Genomic DNA, 19,403 nt, shown 5'->3' on the forward strand with positions numbered 1-19,403 from the left:
TCTTTTTTTTAAAGATTTTATTTATTTATTCATGATAGAGAGACAGAGGGAGGCAGAGACACAGGCAGAGGGAGAAGCAGGCTCCATGCCGGGAGCCTGATGTGGGACTCGATCCCGGGACTCCAGGGTCCCGCCCTGGGCCAAAAGCAGGCGCCAAACCGCTGAGCCACCCAGGGATCCCTGTCTTAGTAATTCTTATCGTAGACTACCCAATGGAAGTGATTCTAAATTCAAAAGACTTATTAACCAAGATATGTATTTTATTTTATTTTTAATAGTACAAAATGGGGGGAAACCTAAAAATCCAAAGATATAGAATATAGCTACTAAAACATATACACAAATCCTAATGTAAATTTAAAACATTCAAAAGTAAACTTACTATGACTCCAACCACATTTTTAAAAATAAGCTATATGTAGACCAACAACAACAAAATAGTATTAAACAACTAGGAAAATATACACTAAAATATTAATAATTTTAATCTCTAGTCTAAAATTTATTTTATTTCTGATTTTGTTTTAAAAATGTATTTCAATGAACACATACTATTTTAAGATGAAAATAAAGAACATACCAAAATAGCCAGGCACCAGAAATATTCAAAATACTCACATACTATCCTATCAAGGACAAAAATATACATAGTGATGTATCTATTAATGAATATAAAGACAGATATATTCACCACTCTTTTTGTAACAAATTTGGCTATGTTTAAATAAGCAAATGAGCTAACAAAACTACTTATCTCCCAAAGATACTTTTTCAGCAGAAAAAAGGAAGCTTGTAGGAGGTGGAATGCCCTTGTTCCAGGGAACTGTCCACCAGAGAGGTACTGATAGACGCCCTGATCTTGGGAGATTGTGTAAGTAAGCACCCTCTGGAGGATGGAAGCTTGCAACACATTTCCCCTTCTTTATTCTCTTTCCTGAAGTCTCTTTCCCTTTTCATCAATCTATCCTAATTTCCGTTCTTTCCCTCCATCCTCTGCTTTCTCTGTTTGCCTGATATCTTTGGAGATTGGAAGAAGTAATCCTTGTAAACACCTGGGATAGTGTCTAGCCTTTGTAGATATTTAATCAAGCTGATTTGTTTTTTCTTTCCCTTTACTTCTTTAGTAGGAATCCATTCCTTCTTTCAGTTCCATCCTTTTTTCTTTTTTTTTTTACCATTTTAACCTCTTCTTTATTCTCATTCTTTCTTTGGGAAGAGTCCCCATATAGACAAAAGGGAGGTTGCTTTGTGCCAGATGATTCCTCTCATTTGAGGGGTGGGACAGTTTATGTAATGTCTAAACATTCACAGGAAAAAAAAAATAGGTTCCAGGACTTAAAACATTTTTTAAGAACTTTTCCCTATCATAATCTATCAGACAGAATATTAAAGGCACCTAATGTGGCCTAGGGGCTTAACAGTTTGATTTGGATGAGCTGTTATATTAACAAATGGCTATAGGAGGTGGGGGAGGGAGAGGATCCCTTAGGCAAAATCTTATTTCAACAACAAATATTTTTGAGTTAATAAAAAAGCAAAGCAATAATTGTAAACCCAGACCTAAATGATATACAAGAAAAATACAATACTTTATATTAACCTTTTAGAATTTTAGGGAAAATAACAAATATTCTATCTTGTTTGTTTATTTTTGCCTTGGAAATCATGCCTGGAAAGGAAAGAATGAAGGGAAGGGGACAAGCAGGTGCTACAGACTCTTGCAATGCAGCTATGAACAAGATAAAAGAAAGAAAAACAATATATAGCCTGGCCATTGAATTCAGAACTTGGATCTTTGCATATGGAGAAGACAGAGTTAGGCAAAGGTAAAGACTGTGCGTAATTTCAGATAATAATACAAAAACTACCATGAAGAGGGAAAGACTTTCAGAAGGCCTCCTTCTCCAAAGAAATTCCATTCCCCAAAGCAGCATTGTATGATAATGGAGTATGGACTAGGGCAAAAGGATTACTGATAAAATAGGAAAACTTTTTTTGAGTAATAATGCTTTGGTTTCCCTTATGAGAAATAGGTGGGACTATGAATTTTCTATATTTTAGGGAAGGGATTAGAATTATCTCCCTCAATTATCTCCCTCAATAAACTTGCAATTCCTAGAGAAAAGGAATGGTGTAATACTTAGATTTGTATCTTTAATGCCTATCACAGTGTCTGGATAGAGCCTAGCACAAAAAGATACTTCACTGTTTATAGTCATAAGTTCTATAGTCAGCTAACTAAACTGAGTAACAGCCCAGATGCAGCAAATGGGGGCTCTGGAGATTGCTAAGTGACAAAATAAAATTATTTGGGGTTTCTTCCTTGAAAGCTCAAGTTACTCAGTATCCTTTAAGCTATTACTAGATTTGGGAGAATAAGGACAGTGTAAATGTTTTTGAAACTGACAAAGTCTGGCCTACATGTAAACATGGTTTTAGAATTTGCCATAATAAACATATTTCCTGAAAGAAAGTGTTCATCCTAATAACTTTCTATGCAAATTTAATAGATAATACTGGAATAAATGCATTTTTGGAGGCTCCATATAAAAAATTCCATATCCACGAGGTTTTTTTTTCCCAAAAATTATTTTAATTCCACTTTTATTGCTCTGAGATTCAACTAAAATCCTTGTTTTATTTTTTTCCATAAATCAACTCTACAATTAATACAGTTGTCTAGTACATCACTTAATTTTGAGACCATAGGGGGACAAAAGTTATTTCTTGCCACATCTCCAATGTCTAGCACTGATTGGTTGCTCATGGAATATTTGTTTATTGAGTAAAACCATGGTGTCAGTTTTTCATTCATTTTCATAAATCTTCTTTGTTTTATGAAAGTTTTATCAATATACAAATGTTTTTTTTACATTTTATATAAACTTGTCACCTAGGGTAAAGTAACTCTAAGAGAAGGGATGATCAAGCTCACAGCAAAGATAAGCAATTTATCCAAAGAAGTAACAGTTAAAGAAGGTCCTTCTATAAGTGACAACCCTCTCAGTAGAGCTGTAAAAATAACCAAGGCTAAGTAAAACTATCAATCGTCTGATGAATGTGTAAATACTATGCACTTCATGTATCTCATTTAAACTGCATTTCTCACATTGACATAGCAATATGTAAGGCAGTAGTTATTACTGTGGCCATTTTACCTATGAGGAAACTGAGGCTTAGAGAAATTGCATATCTAGTAAGTGATATTTCTAGTTTTGAAACCCAGACCTATAAGATATGTAAGTTTTCCACATTATGTTCTGTTGTCATCCATCAGATAGGGGCTTAAGAATAATCTTATTCAAGTATTTGACAAAATGGAATGAGGTAGACCCTCTAAAAGCATATTTTATTTTCATGGAGACTTGATTTCTTTTCCATAGAACAATGTCTACCAACACACAGGATTAAGGTGTTTCATGCTATTGATATGGTTCTCTCTCACAAACTGAACTTTTCAAACCAGAACACCAAGAGGAAGAGAACTTAAAGGAAGTTAATATAATTCCTCAGATTAAAAAAAAAAAGTGTGCTTGTATTTTTTTTATTATTATTTATTTATGGTAGTCACAGAGAGAGAGAGGCAGAGAACAGGCAGAGGGAGAAGCAGGCTCCATGCACCAGGAGCCCGATATGGGACTCGATCCTGGGTCTCCAGGATCACGCCCTGGGCCAAAGGCAGGCGCTAAACCACTGCGCCACCCAGGGATCCCATGTGCTTGTATTTATACCAATTCCCTCCAATGGTCTGCAAATCAGTGGGAAACTTAACAGCATAGAAGAAACTTCTTTGAAAATGAGTTTCAAGGGTTGAACACATATTCAACAACATTTCCACACCAATAACTTATCTTATTTGATTATTAGCTTGTGTTTCATTTCTCTTGACAAATAATTCACCTTTGCTAATAATCACTTAGTGTTGCAAAGCAATTCTCATAAGTTTATGTGAATAAATTTTAAATATTAGCCATTGCTAAGATGCTGCTGTAAATACGATTAGAAAAGTGAGTGGATAGAAGCACAGGGGAGTGTAGCAGGTTGTGTGAGGAAGAGGAACTAGCAAGTTGGATATTGTTGCTGTTCATTCACATACATCTTCCTGACAGTAATGAATACATAAACCTTAAAACTCTAAGACCTTTCCAAGGGTTTCAGAAGGAGCATCTAGCTATTCTTTAATAGGATCATTTTTTTTTAACTGATTCTAAGGTGCAATCTACTATGTTGAATAAAAATGTAAATCTCTGGCAGTAACTTTACCATTAAATGATCTTACAAAAGAATCGGGGGAGAATATCAGAGGCATGAAAGATCACCTCATCTATACCTCTCATTTGGTAGAAAACAAGAGGTTCAGAGAAGAGAGATTCTCTAGGCATCGTCAGTCTAACACTCATAATCCTGACTCCCTATTTTACCATTTCATCTATACCTCCTCTGAGTGCTCTCCACGAGGTTAAATGTGTATGTTTCATTAACTCTACAGCATAGGTGCTTGTCAGTGTCCAACCCAGTCACTAGTGTTATCTTTCAGGGCAACAGGGATCGTGTGATTTTATTCACTTATGAAAGTGATTTTTGCATGATACTCTTAGAGTCATAAGAGTGGCCATGAAAGTGTTTCATACAGACAGGCCAGACAAACTCCCCAGCTTTTCATAATGAAAAGAAGTGAAGGTGTATATCTAGTAGTCAGGGGATGTGCACTCAGATCATTCATGGACTAAAGACTGCTCAAATACCATGTTATATGCATCTTTTTCAGGGGGTGCATCTTGGAGTCCACCAAAAAAGTTAGGCACAAGGAGGAATGAATGGTAACCTGCTCTTCAAATCAAAACTTCAAATCTCACTTCCTTGGGAGCACCAATCACCTTTACAAAAATCTGGGGTGGGACAGTTATTCGTTAGAAACTTCACTGAGTGCACCATCTCGATAAAATTTCTGAGTGTTGATTTAGAGTAGATTCTATAAGCTTAGAGAAAAATACACAATTAGGGGCAACATGAGCCTATCTCTAGGTATTCTGTCTAGAATAAAAATAAGCTCCTCAGATTTAAAAGTGTCAAATTGCAAACTGATATGTTCAATTGCCTCTCAAGCACATCCACCATCCCAGATAACCCTGACTGTGGGCCGTTTGGGTCCGGGGCTCCAGGCAGTGGTAACCTGCGATGAGATCAGGAGCTCACAAATGAGCATCCAGAAGCCCAGTCACTAACTAAATGTATAACAAGATCCCAAGCACAGAGTCACCTAAGGCGCCCCCTTCCCGAGGAGATCTGCTCTCGAAACCTCGGTACATTAGAGACCAGGGTCCTGCCACAAAGGAGTTACAACCCAACATCGGATGCCAGAAAAATCAGTGCGCTCTCAAGGCCCCCAAACCCAGCCAGCTCCCAGAAAGGGCAGAGCAAGTCGTAGCTTTTGTCACTCTCCCAACAAGCAGACACATAAACAAACAACAAAAGGAATTGTTAGCTCCCCCGAGGGAGGCAGCATGCATTAAAAAGACATGAACCTCGTCCTACCTTGCATCCAAACATCAACGACAAAGTGTTGTTGGTGCAAGCAACTTTGCAGTGGCAAATCATTGGGGTAAAACAGTCAGGGTCCTTAACAACAGGGGACATTCCTTTCGGGCTGCGGCAGTGGCAGCTCGCTGGGGGACCCGAACACGGTGCTCGCCGGGCACATGGAGTGACAGCCTAGACCGAGCAGCCGCTCCGAGAGCTGCCCCCTGCACCCCGCGCAGCCATCCCAGCGCCCGGGTAGAAGCAACGCGGGCAAGTAACAAGCGTCTTGGGGTCTCCCTTCCCTGGGGAACGAGGCGTGGGGGAGGGACAGAACCAAGAAGGGCTTCCCCCCCTATGGTGAATTTAGAGTAGGTAAAAAAAAATTTTTTTTAATTGAAAAAATATATATAAAATAAAAATAAAAGGGAGCCAGGCGCTTAGAGGAGGGTTCAAAGGAGGTGGGGCAGTATTAGCATGTAAAAGGATGTGCCCGCCTACTCGCCCCAGTCACACAAGATTGTCATGCGAGCTGAAGGGGGCTGAAATTATTCTCTCTGAAGGAAAAAAAAAAAATACTGCAGCTCCCGATTTGGTAAAAAGCCAGTGGCTTGCTGCAATCCAGAGTCACCGTGGGGAGTGCTGGCCGGGCAAGTGGGGTGGAAGGGAGGGGCCGACAGAGGGAGGGAGCAAGGTGCTCGCCAGCCTAGTCCAGCCTGCTGCTCGCTCCGTGCAAGCTAGGAATCTCTGGGGTCGGTGTGAGAGGGCTCCCGGGATATGGGAATTGAGACCACACTCGACCTCCATCGCCGCTGCTACCCCCACCATAGGAGACCTCCAAGGGTGAGCTCTGAAGAAGGGGAGGCCCCTGTGAAACCCTGCTGGGTGCATTGTCCACGCTGGCCTCCAACACTGGTGTGCCTGAGTTAATGGCCGGGAAAGGGACCTCGGGTAGAAGTGCACTGGAAACGGTTTCCCTGAGGCCCTATGCCCTTGACTTCTGGGTCAGTGAGCTGACTCACTCCCTAGGTGGTAGACTCTGCCTCAGAACCAGTGCTTTTTCTGATATAACATTTTTCAAACTCAAAAAGCAAGAGTCAGCCCCTTCCCCACCTTGATGTCTTTGAGGCTCTAGAAAGCCCCAGAAATCTTTATGCCTTTCTGGAAGTATGAATGACAAGACTGGTGGAGGCTTTACTGTTTTTTTTTTTTCTTTTTCTTTTTTTCTTTTTCTTCCTTTTTAAAGTGAGGCTATCAAAATTGCCAAAGACAGAAAAAAAAAAAAAAAAATCAGCATGTGGCTGGCCCAGCTGCAAAACTGCTTATTGGAGACAAAAAAAAAAAAAAAAAAAGTGATAGGAAGCCATGCAGAAGAGTAGGAAGTGGGTAAAACTAGCACCCTTTTGGTGCCACCTGAGTGTCTGGCACCATGCCTTACAAATGGTTGGTGGAAAAAGAGCAAGACGTCAGGATCTGCAATTAGACTCTGGCTCTTGTGCTGAGTGGCTTTGTGTAAGTCACTTAACAATGTTTAAACTTCTGTTTGCTTATCTGTAAATTGGGGCTTTCACCCCTACCTTGCAGAGCTGTCATGAAGACTAGAGATGGTAAAGAAATTCCTCTGGTAAGCCATGGTGGTACATAACAGCTGCTCTTTACTTATATAGTCTGCCTAATGTTTTAGCCTGAGAGATGGTATTATTGGATACATTTTTCTAGAGGAAGAAACTAAGGACCAAGTCACACAATCAATAAGGCATGAAGATGAGATTCAAAGACAAGTGACAGAAGATAGTTTACAAAGCAACATCATAGGAGATATCACACACTTCTCCAGAAGCATGTTCTAAAGACTCCAGATTTATTTGAGAAGGATGAGACCCATCATATTCACACGAATATGGCAGTTTTAAAAGTCTCTGATTGGGAGTTGACCCCAGATCGTACTTGACATAAAACAACAAAATAGTCCTAAATATCCATAGCAAACTCAGCCAGAACTACATCTTTCTGGTGCAGTTCCATGAGAATACCAGACCACTTATACTTTAAATTAATGAGCCCCAATACCACTAAATAATTCAAACTTAAATAGTTTCAGTAAGAACGACAACAAAAACACCAACTTGCAAATTGTCAAGTCAAAGGCAGTGCCCTCTAAATTTTATTTCACCTGGCTATATCCAGATTGCCCCCACCTTCATGGGTCAAATTAATGGAAAACAAACCGAATTGCATAATTCCCTGGGATTCTCAGGCTCAACCTTTATGTTATCATTCCATAGGCCAGGAGGATATGAAGGATTCTGGATTTTTAATCAGCCTTTTGCTAAGAGGAATATGGGTCCTGCCTACTAAATTAAGACCTCCTAAAGGGAAGCCAACATGGAGCAAATGATGAGCAAAGATCAGCATGAAAAGACAGTAAAATTTGAGGCAAATCTGACTCTAGTTGAAGAGGGCAGCTATGCCTCAGCCTTTGGGATTCCTACCCTAAGTGTAGGAATCCTTACCTAGTCAAATCCCCTGCTGGCAATCAGGACTGTTTCAATCTGTCATGCATCTAGGGGCTGCTGAGACTCAGGAGGTCTAAAGCTATGTGCTTAAACATATCAGGTCACATTTTAGGAGAACTCTGGTCTGGTGACTTCTGTAGAGTCCTAAAATCACATTCACACATTAAGTGTACCCCTTATCATTTTATCCTTTTATGTTACCATAAAATGTGTGATTGTGTGAGCACTTCCACCTACAGAGCATCTATAATTATGGCTGTTTTTCCAAAGGCGAATGGATTCTAAAAAAGTTGTACAATATTTCCCTTATTCATTAGCCTATAATTTGGATTTCAAACACCCCAAAAGTATTGTATGCTCTATATTGTGATGTTCCAATAATAACTAACACAGTCTTCCCTAATGAATTACCCAAGCTAAGGCTGACCTCCTATTCTAGGGCAGCATTTAAGGCTGCTATGTTCAAGTTATTTCTCATTTTACATTTTGTGCTGGTTTAGATTGAGAAAGCCAAAGGCAATATATAAAGAAAAATGTTTATTTCAGTTTAATATTTTATTGTTTCCTTTTAATCAATGGAAGAATTCATTTACCTCTACACATGTACACACACACACAGTGTGTGTGTGTGTGTGTGTACCTGTTATCTGCTCATATGCATCTGACAAAATGCTTTCCTTTAATTCTTGTTTCTCAATAATAGCTCTGGGGTGAATTGAAGAGGGGGAGAAGGGGGGATGTGGTTTCCATGACAATGCATTCCATAGTTACAGCCAGTAACCACTATGGTTAAAAAAAATGAATCACTCTTACCTTAAAATATGAACACAGTGCATTATTGGTCTGAAAAGCACTAATTTGGGAGTATTCTGCATGGGGATATACTGCAATATTTTTAGGAGGAGATATTACTGGGGATGCCAAGAGATGATGTACTCATTTTATTAGTCAAAATAACCACCCTTAATTAGACATTTCAATGATTGGTAATATTTCCAGTTCTAATAATCATCACTTTTCAAAATGGTACATGACAACTACACACTATTAAAAATTTTTCCCAATGACAACTTCCATCAAAATTGACTTAAAATTACAAACCCAAAGAATAGGATTATCAATAGACATGACCAGGGTTTAATTTTAATATTTTATTTATTATTATTATTATTATTACTCCCAATCAGAAATTGAGACAAGGTAAGAAGAATTAGCTATTTATCCTCTTTTCTTTCTTTGCTGATCCTTTCCATAGCAAGTTTTAAAAAGAAGTGTTTATGTTGGGAGGGAAAGAGTGTAGTAGACTCTAAGAACCCTGATGTTTCTTCTTATTGACTGGATAACTTTGAGCAAGCTACCCAGCCTCTCTAGGCCCTAATTCGCTTGTCTATCATGATGAAATGGGTGTACCAGCCACTTTAAGTTCACTTCCAGTGCTTAAATCCTCTGAGTTGCCTTCCAAATATAGAATCTTAAGAATGTAAAGGAAATTTAAGAATTTCATTCAGTCACTTGTCTTCATTAAACTCTTCCATAGTGCTTACTATTTGATATGCTCAAATATAGTGTTTGCTATGTGCACTGTTCTAAATTCAGCAATGGGCTGGAGCCAGACTCTACTTTTGAGAGTCCAATGTGTGTACCTCTTTTATAACTTCCCATTCAGTGACATCAGATGATAACTTGGAATTAGCCTTGGAGGAAGTATTTACACCAAATAAATTGGCAAACACTATGGATCAAGACTTTTCTTCTTCAGAGAAATATTTACCAGCTCAGCTCTGGTTTAAGTACCTTATCTACACTAATTTATTTAATCACCACAACCACTAACTCTTATTTTTTAAAAAAGGAAATTGAATCAGAGAGATGTCTCCATGCTAACAAAATTGGTATACTAGTTAATGAATCAACTAAAAAACAATCTCCATGACTTTCAACCACAAATGTATATTTCTCTTTCATGTTAGATGTCCTTCACAGCTTGACTCTGATTCTACCCATGTTGTTCCATGAACAGAAAAACAGCGTCTATCAGGGGCATGATATTTTCACAACAAAAGGAAAAATGATTAATGGCTGAATATGCAGTGGCTCTTAAGATTTCTGTTCAGCTATTACAGACTTCTTCCTCTTTACATTTTATTAGCCAAGGCAGGTCATATGGCAAATGTGATGCTAGTCATCTGTAGAAGGATAATCCTTTCAATGGAAGGAAGGAGAGAATATTGGGAACAATAATACAGTAGATAACAATATATTTGGGTTATAGTATTGGAATTTGAACCCAATCAATCTGACCCAAGGAGCAAAGTTGTTATAGGTCATTCTGGCTTTTTCTTACAGCCAACACATCTCTATTTTTCACCTACTTTCCATAATAGGGTTTGTTATTATTAATTCGAGGGACTTCTTCCTAGTGATTCTTTTTTTTTTTTTTAATTTTTATTTACTTATGATAGTCACAGGGAGAGAGAGAGAGAGAGAGAGAGAGAGGCAGAGACACAGGCAGAGACAGAAGCAGGCTCCATGCACCGGGAGCCCGATGTGGGACTCGATCCCGGGTCTCCAGGATCGCGCGCCCTGGGCCAAAGGCAGGCGCCAAACCGCTGCGCCACCCAGGGATCCCCTTCCTAGTGATTCTTATAAAGAAAGTGTGGGGACGCCTGGGTGGCTCAGCAGTTGAGTGTCTGCCTTTGGATCAGGGTGTGATCCCAGAGTCCCAGGATTGAGTCACACATCGGGCTTCCTGCATGGAGCCTGCTTCATCCTCTGCCTATGTTTACTTCTCTGTCTGTCTGTGTCTCTCATGAATAAATAAATAAATAAAATCTTAATAAAAAAAAGAAAGAAACTGTGGTAGATTTAGAAAACATCAGAACATTGGAGCCAATCAGACACAGTAGGTTTTGCCAATGATAGCTGTGTGATTTCAACTTATGCTCCTTCCCTTCTCCTTTCACTGCAAATTGAAGTCCACTTATTTTCATTCAATCTTTAATAAAACTGTTTTCATGTAATTAAATCATAAATAAGTTTTTAGTACAAACTGCATTTTTATCATTGTGCTTCTTCAAATATGTAAGGCAAATAAGCCTATGAATATGTCTGTCATCAATGAGTTTACAGACTAATTGAAGAGACTTAAGAAATAAAGGCTAAGAGTAGCTCTTTTTAAAACAGTAACAAAGTATATAATTATTAATAAATGTACTAAGAATGTATGATCAATCTAGTTACCTTTGCTGTACCAACATTTCCTGTTCCGTAAAACGGTAATAATGTCCTAAGTCCTAAGAATGTTTGACCAATCTAGTTAACTTCACTGAACCACCTTTTCCTGTTCTGTAAAATGGTAATAATGCTATAGGATTGCTATTAGGCTTACATGAGATCATATATTTCAAAATGCCTATCACTCTTACCTGGTTTGTTCTAGGCACTCAGTAAATTGGAAGAGCTTTATGTTAATGTCCTGATTTTATTTTTTCAAGAAAATTTAACATGAAAGAATAAACTTGTTAGACCCACACAATATGTATAATATCTTTATACTGAACAATTCTGACTCTTTAAACTTCCTTCACAAATTATACTCTCCCCAAGTCTCCTCACATACTTTCTCAGCTCTTTGAAGTCTCTCTTACTGAGGAACACATACCCACAAGTGAGGGTTTGTACTAGACTCAGACTCTATAAAACTGAATCTAAAATGCATGATGCAAATAATAAATAAATAAATAATAAAAAAAAATAAAATGCATGATGCTTTCCCCATGACTGTTGACTCTTCATATTCTATCATTTCTGATTCCTCCATTTCTACTCATCTGCCCCTATGTATGTGGGCCAGTCACATTTAGTTATTGGTTGACCTTTATTTGAATCATAGTTAGCATGTTTACCTGACCTGTATCTGAAATAATTGTGTTTACCTGAAATTTGGAATGATTGAGTCAATAAATGAGTAAATAAACAAATGAATACATGAGTTGAACCAGAGTTTCCATAGCTCCTACCTTGGCCCTAGGTGAACTAGTATGGATCTTTGTTTATCTCCTAATCCAGGCCCCAAGCTCCCATCCTCCTAGTTGGAAAGAATACAGCTTTTATTGAGGAAAGGCAGCCCACTGATTCAAAATCAATTTTGACATTTTGTGTTAGCAACTAGTATTCTGAAATAATGATTGTCCTCAGCTTCAAAATAAGGCAAGGCAAATTTTTGCCTATAAGACTTCTTATCATGTATACTTCTACCCTTAATACCATTTTGAAAAAGCAACTCCAAATATCACTATCTGTACCACCTGGACAAACTATCTTCAGTATGAAAATTGAATAAAAGAAAAACAAACAAATATCACTTCTTTTTTAGACCTGTTGATCTGTTGATTTTAGTGTTACAAGAATAAGATTTGAGTCTTGAGTTCCAGTCCTAGCTTTTGCATTTACTATATAACTGAGATAATCAGTTAGCCTCTTTGATGGTTAATTTTCTCATGCATTAAAAAACCGGGAGGGACTGTTAAATAAAATACCTGTATTATAGGGTTCCTATGAGGATTAACTAAAATGCCATATTTGTGAAAGTACCTGATCTAAGTGCCTGGCATACATATTTACATTTTTTCATAACCAAAGATAGAAAAAATATTATTACAAATAAGTACTAAGTACAAAAGCAAAGTTTAGTGTTGAAATAATCTTATTTTTTAAATTTTAAAAAATATTATTTGTTTTTTTAAGATTTTTTTTTTAATTTATTTGAGAGAGAGACAGAAACAGAGAGAGAATGGGAGAAGGGGCAGAGGGAGGCAGTCCAAGAAGACTCCCACTGAGTGCAGAGCCTGATGCAGAGCTTGATCCCATGACCCATGAGATCAAGACCTGAGCTGAAACCAAAAGTAGGATGCTCAACTGACTGAGCCACCCAGGCATCCCTAGAAATAATTTTAAAGTACTGTGAGGAACAAAAAAACAATTTGAAAGTACTCACAACTCCATTGCCAGAAATAACTAATTGTAATATTTTGGAAGAGATAGCTCCAATAATACCACAACAAAACTGTATTCAAACTATATATAACAGTGTGGGCTGTTTTTGAAAATAACATACCTTTGGTACCTATTCATGCTTTTAGACAAAAATCTTTGTACCAAAATGGCATTAATAATGCCATAGTACTTCAATAATTCATGGCATATTTCATAGGCCCCTTCTTGTTGTAGGTCAAAAATATTTCTTAATTCAATATTATGAAAAAAAAATGAAATGTTCTTATGGGCAAATATTTGCACATATCCATAACAAAATTATGAGGCTAAAAGTTACAGATAAGGAATTTTTGGTGCAAAGAACATGAACACTAAAAAAAAATTTAATGTATAATAGTCAATTTATGTTTGTATCAATTTAAATTTCCATGAAAAATCCTAAGGGACTCAGTTTTATCCTCCATAAGTATCTTATAGATGATATTTAAGCAAAAATGTTATCTTTTGATTTTTCTGAAAATGTTACTTTTATTTTATTTGGTTATTTTATTAGACTTTTACATGACAGTTTAGCTGAGTATAAATTCTAGGTTGCCAGCTATTTTTCCCAAGTATTTTGAAGAACAAATCCAGTTGTCTTATCTCTGTAATTGCTCAGTTGTTTCACATGATTGATTTTGTTCATTGTTTTGTTGTTTTGGAGATTCACTCCAATGTAATTAGATATGGAGTTCACTTACTTTATCCTGTCTAAGTCTTTTTGTGATGGCCACATCTAAGGATTCGTGTCCTTAATCAATTACAAAATGAATCCAAAAATTCATGTCTTTAATCAATTATTAAAAATGTGAAGGCATATCACTTTGCACTTTTCTTTCTCTTATATTCTCTTATGCTTTTTTTCTTAGATTATAATTATACTTATATTTACTTTCTCTTTCTTTTATATTTGTTACTAGCTGCTTATGCTGCACTGAGGGTAATTTCTTCAGAAACCTTTCCATGTACTAATTGTCTTTAGTTCTTTAAAACACTTATTTTGTTTTTAATTTGTTATTGTACTTTTCAGTTATAAAAGCTCTATTTTTTATTGAGGCATAACTGAGATATACAATTGCATAAATTTAAGGGGCACAACATGTTGATCTGATACAGTCATATATTGTCAAATGATTACCACTATAGAATTAGCTAACACCTCCATCATTTCACATAACTGCCATTTCTTTTTTGTGGTGAGAACAGTTAAAATCTACTCTCTTACCAACTCTCAAATATATAATATAGTACCATTAACTATAATCACTATGCTGTACATCAGCTCCCCAAGACTTATTTATCTTATAACTAAAAGTTTGTACTCTTTGACCAACATCTCTCCATTTACCCCATTCCTCAGTCTCTGGTAACCACCATTCTACTCTCCATTACTATGAGTTTGGCTCTTTTAGATTCCATGTATAAGTTATATCATACAATCCTTGCCTATCTCTGTCTGACTTATTTCACTTAACATGATGTCCTCGGGGTCCATCTATGTTGTTACAAATAGCAAGATTTCTCTTTTTATGGCTGAATAATATTCCATTGTATAAACCACATCTTCTTTATCCATTTACCTATTGATGAACATTCAGGTTGTTTCCATAACATCTCCACCAACAGTACATAAAGATTTCCTCTTCTCCACATCTTCACTAACATTTGTTATCTCTTGTCTTTTTGATGATGGCCATTCTAACAAAAGTGGTGTTGTATTTCTTTGTGGTTCTAATTTGCATTTCCCTGATATCCCTTAGTGATATTGAGAACTTTTTCATTGTACCTGCTGGCTATCTGTATGTCTTCTCTGGTAAAATATCTACATACTTCCTCTACCCATTTTTAACTGAATTTTTGGGGTTTTGGAGATCTTTTTGCTATCTGGTTTAATAAGTTCTTTATATATTTTGGATCCTAATCCCTTATCAGATACATATGTGATTTGTAAATATTTCTCCCATTCTAGAGATTGACTTTTCTTTTTTTTCCAGATTGAATTTTTATTTTATTTTATTTATTTTTTTATAATAAATTTATTTTTTATTGGTGTTCAATTTGCCAACATACAGAATAACACCCAGTGCTCATCCCGTCAAGTGCCCCCCTCAGTGCCCGTCACCCATTTTATTGATTTATTTTGCTGACCTAGCACTTATTATCAATGAATGCTTAACAATATTAATTTGTTCACTAATTCATTCCTTTATTCATTCACTCATTACATACCAAATCTAGCCAAGAAACATATCTCAAGTATATGTCAAACACAGCAAAACTCCTATGCAATAAATAATTCTATTTTTATATTGTTTGCCCATCTGTGAAACAAAGGCAAACTCTTCATTGTCCAAAAAATATATACTAAATCAGAGTTCAACTTTGAAAGCAGCAATTCATGGATAGACTGTGTCAAAAACACAGCTCATTTTAAATGGCTTTATATTGCCACTGTGTTTCACTACTACAAATAGATTTTCCTTATCAGTTTCCTTTCATCTGAACAATAGATGGTTCTTCTAGCTGCAAGTGCTAAATGAGGTGACTTACTTACCCTGAAGAACACCACTCTATTATTTTGCAAGCAGGGGCCCTCAGCTAATCCTACCCAAACAAAGTGAAGTGAATACTCAATGAAACAAATGCTTGCCTGAAACTACTGAAGACATCAGATCTCTCTTACATTCTTTGGCAACATACTATAGAATTAAGATTATGACCCAATTATCTCTTTTTCTCTTAATAAGCTGCAAGCATGCTGGTTAAAGTCCTTGATGGCATCAAATTATAAATATAGCCTAAGTAGATTTCCATTTCCCATTTGCTTAAAATAAGATCACTGTGAGAAAACTATATTTTACTACAGTGTGTGAATTAATCCCACTCTAAAATTGCTGGTGCTCTCTCCCTTCATTATAAGGATAGTCAGTCTCCAGTATAATGTGTTGGAAGATCTGAATTGTGTTTGCTCAAGTTGTTAGCATCTGACCACAGAAAAGTCTTTGCTGGTTTCATAATGTCAGCATATTTACTTCATTTCCCATTTTTGGCTCTCAATTACTATTTTCTTATTCATTCAATTCCTTCAACAAATACTTTTGTGTGTCTATCATGTGCTACACACTATGCTAAGTTTGGAATACAATTTAAGTAGATCACTACAGTCTTGGCCTCATGGAAATTAGTGAGGAAGGCAATTTGGGATAAGCACTCTGAGCAGAGAGAGATTCATTGTTCCATGAAAGCATATAGAGAGATCTCATCTAATAGAAAGTTCAGAGAAGACATAATTGGGAAAGTGATCTGAAACATGAATGGGAATTTACTGGACAAATGGAGTAAGGAAAAGCATCTCAAGTAGAGGAAATAAAATGTACAAAGAACATGTGATGCCAAAAACAAAGAGCATAGGAAGGACTGAGATAAGCTCAGAATAACTAGAACACAGAAAACAAGGGCAAACATCAAGTGAGAAGATGCTGACAGAAGTAAAGGTCAGACTATGCAAACTATATTTTAAGATTTTTGTTTTTATTCTAAAAGCCTTAGGAAACTACTTGGGAAATATTTTTATTTTTTATTTTTTGTTTTTGTTTTTGTTTTTTTTTGGGGGGGGAAATATTTTTAAAGTAGCTTTATGAATTATAATTTAAATATAATAAACTACAAATATGTAAAGTAAAATTTGGTAAGTATCAACATATGTGTACATCGCTGAAAGTGTCAGCCCAATGAAGACAGTGAATGTATCTACCATCTTCAATAGCTTCCTCATGCCCTTTTATAATCTCTGATCCTCAACTCTTTTGTAGTCCCCATCCCAAAGCAAACATATATCTGGTCTTTGTTACTACACATTAGTTTGCACTTTCTAGAAATTTATATAAATGAAATCATATGGTATTATTTTGTCTGAATTTTTTTCACTCAAATATTTGGGATTCATCAATGTGTGTGCATCAATCATTTATTTCTTTCTAATTGTTAAGTAATACTACATTGCAAAGATATACTATAATTTGTTTATTCATTCATCTGTTGATGGACATTTGAATTGTTTCCAATTTGGGGCTACATAAGCATATTTGTGTACAAGTCTTTGTATATACACATATTTTCTATTGGATTCAAATAGATCACATGATAGGTATACTTTTACATTTTTAAGAAACTTTCAAAGTGATTGCACCATTTTTAATTCCCTCCAATAGTGTATCAGAACTTCAGTCCCTTCAGATCGAGTCAAAACCTCATATGGTCAGTCATTTTAATTTTAATTCTAATAGATGTATAGTCACTGTAATTTTAATTTGTATTTCCCTTATTACTAATGGTGTTAAACATCTTTTCATGTGCTTATGTGCTGTCTGTTTATCTTCTTTGGTAGTGTCTATTCAAATCTTTTGGTCATCTTTGATATTGAGTTGTTTCCTGTTGGGTTTTGAGAGTTCTTTATATAATCTGGATGTAAGACCTTAATTAGATATATGTTTGCACATATTTTTTCCCTAGTTTGGAGCTTGTCTTCTCACTCTTTTAACAGTGCGTGTCCAATTTATTACTTTATGGTTCATACTTTTGGCATCATATCAAGAAATGTGCCTAAAGTCACAAAGATGTTATCCTTTGATTTCTTCTTGAATTTTTGTAGTTTACATTTTACACACAGGCCTATGATAAATTTAAAGTTAATTTTATATATACAGTGTGAGGTAGGGATCTAGCTTTTTGTATATACATATATATGTGTGTGTGTGTGTGTATATATATATATATATATATATATATATCCAATTGTTCCAGAATGATTTACCAAAATAGCTTTCATTTCTCTACTGAACTGTATGCTTTTGTCAAAAATCAGTTGTTCTTAGAAGTCTGATTTATTTCTGGACTCTCAATTCCTTTCTATAGACCTATATATCTACCTTTACACATATACCATGTTTATACCAGTTCTTTCTTTCAGAGCTCTTTTGACTCTCCTAGATACTTTGAATTTCCATGTGCATTTTAGAATTAGCTTGTCGATATCTATGAAAATTGCTCTGGAACTTTGATACAGATTGTGTTGAATCTCTGATTTGTAGAGAATGAACATCTTTACAGTGACGAGTCTTCCAACTCAGGAGCAAAGTACCTCTCCATTTATTTAGGTCATCTTTAATTTTCTTCAGCAACAGTTTATAATTTTTAATGTACAGCTCTTTTACATCTTTCATCAGATCTATTCCTAAATAATTCAGTAATTCATATTTTTTGCTACTGTAAATAGAACTGTTTTATTGATTTCAGTTTCTAAGTGTTCATTCTTACTATGTAGAAATAGTTTAGTTTTGTATGCAAACTTTTATCTTACAAACTTGCTAAACTCACCAATTTGCACCCCCTTTGTTTGTAGATTCTTTCGATTATATCATGTCATCTGTAAATAAAAAGTTTTACTTCTTCCTTTGTTTCCTTTCCTTGCCTCAAGATGCTAAATAGAACATCCAGTATAGTGTTGCATGAAAGTAGTGAGAGTAGATATCTAGTAGTAAGAGTAGATGTCTTGTTTCTGATAATAAAGTGAAAGTATTCAATATTTCAGTATTAAGTATAATATTAGCTGTAGCTTTTTCATAAGGTTCTTTATTAGGTTAAGGTAGGTCCCTTTCTAATTTCACTACTTTGCTGAGAGTTCTTTTTTTTTTTTTAAATCAGGAATAGATAATGGATTTTCTCACGAGTGATAGATGATAGATAGATGATAGATAGATAGATAGATAGATAGATAGATAGATCGATAGATAGATGATAGGATTGTTTTTCTTAGTTTATATGGTGACTTTTGAATATTAAACAACACTATGTTCCTGGGATAAAACTTACCTGGTCACATACTATAATTTTATACAATATACTAACATTTTGTTTAGATTTTTGCATTTATGTCCCTGAGGAATATTAGTCTAAAGTATTGCTTTCTTAAATTTTCTGTTTTTGATATAAGATACTTGTCCCATAGAATGAACTGGAAGATATTGCTTCCTCTTCAATTATTTTGGAATAGTTTGCATGGAATTAGTATTATTTCTTCCTTAAATGCTTGGTAGAATTTACTCAAAGTCATCTGGGCCACAAGTGTATGTGTGTACACGTGTGAAGGCATATATATAAAAATTTATGTGAAAAGAGGGAAATGATATATTCACATTTTAAGAAAATCATTGTGGCTGCAATGTGGAGAATTGAAAAGGGGTAATAAGAACAGTGGATAGACCATCTAGCAGGTACTTTCAGTAATGTAGGCAATACATAATGGAGATTTTGACTAGAGTACTAGGTGGAGAAACA

At 35.8% G+C, this 19,403-nt stretch overlaps 1 protein-coding gene across 23 annotated transcripts in view; it reads right to left on the reverse strand.

The window, feature by feature from the left end:
• Positions 1-19,403, reverse strand: part of DLG2 (discs large MAGUK scaffold protein 2) — a 1,531,179-nt gene that overhangs the window by 1,167,493 nt on the left and 344,283 nt on the right. For 7 of the 23 annotated variants that reach the window (XM_072726077.1, XM_072726064.1, XM_072726059.1 and 4 more), the window contains exon 1: positions 5,536-6,863. The exons of the other annotated variants lie outside the window; for them this stretch is intronic. In XM_072726077.1, coding sequence (XP_072582178.1) covers positions 5,536-5,637 — 102 coding nt within the window. In that variant the 5' untranslated portion in view covers positions 5,638-6,863. Of the gene's footprint in view, positions 1-5,535; positions 6,864-19,403 lie in introns of those variants that run through there. 23 annotated transcript variants of the gene reach the window in all.

The sequence above is a fragment of the Vulpes vulpes genome, chromosome 11 (assembly GCF_048418805.1).
Source record: "Vulpes vulpes isolate BD-2025 chromosome 11, VulVul3, whole genome shotgun sequence".
Classification (NCBI taxonomy): Eukaryota; Metazoa; Chordata; class Mammalia; order Carnivora; family Canidae; genus Vulpes; species Vulpes vulpes.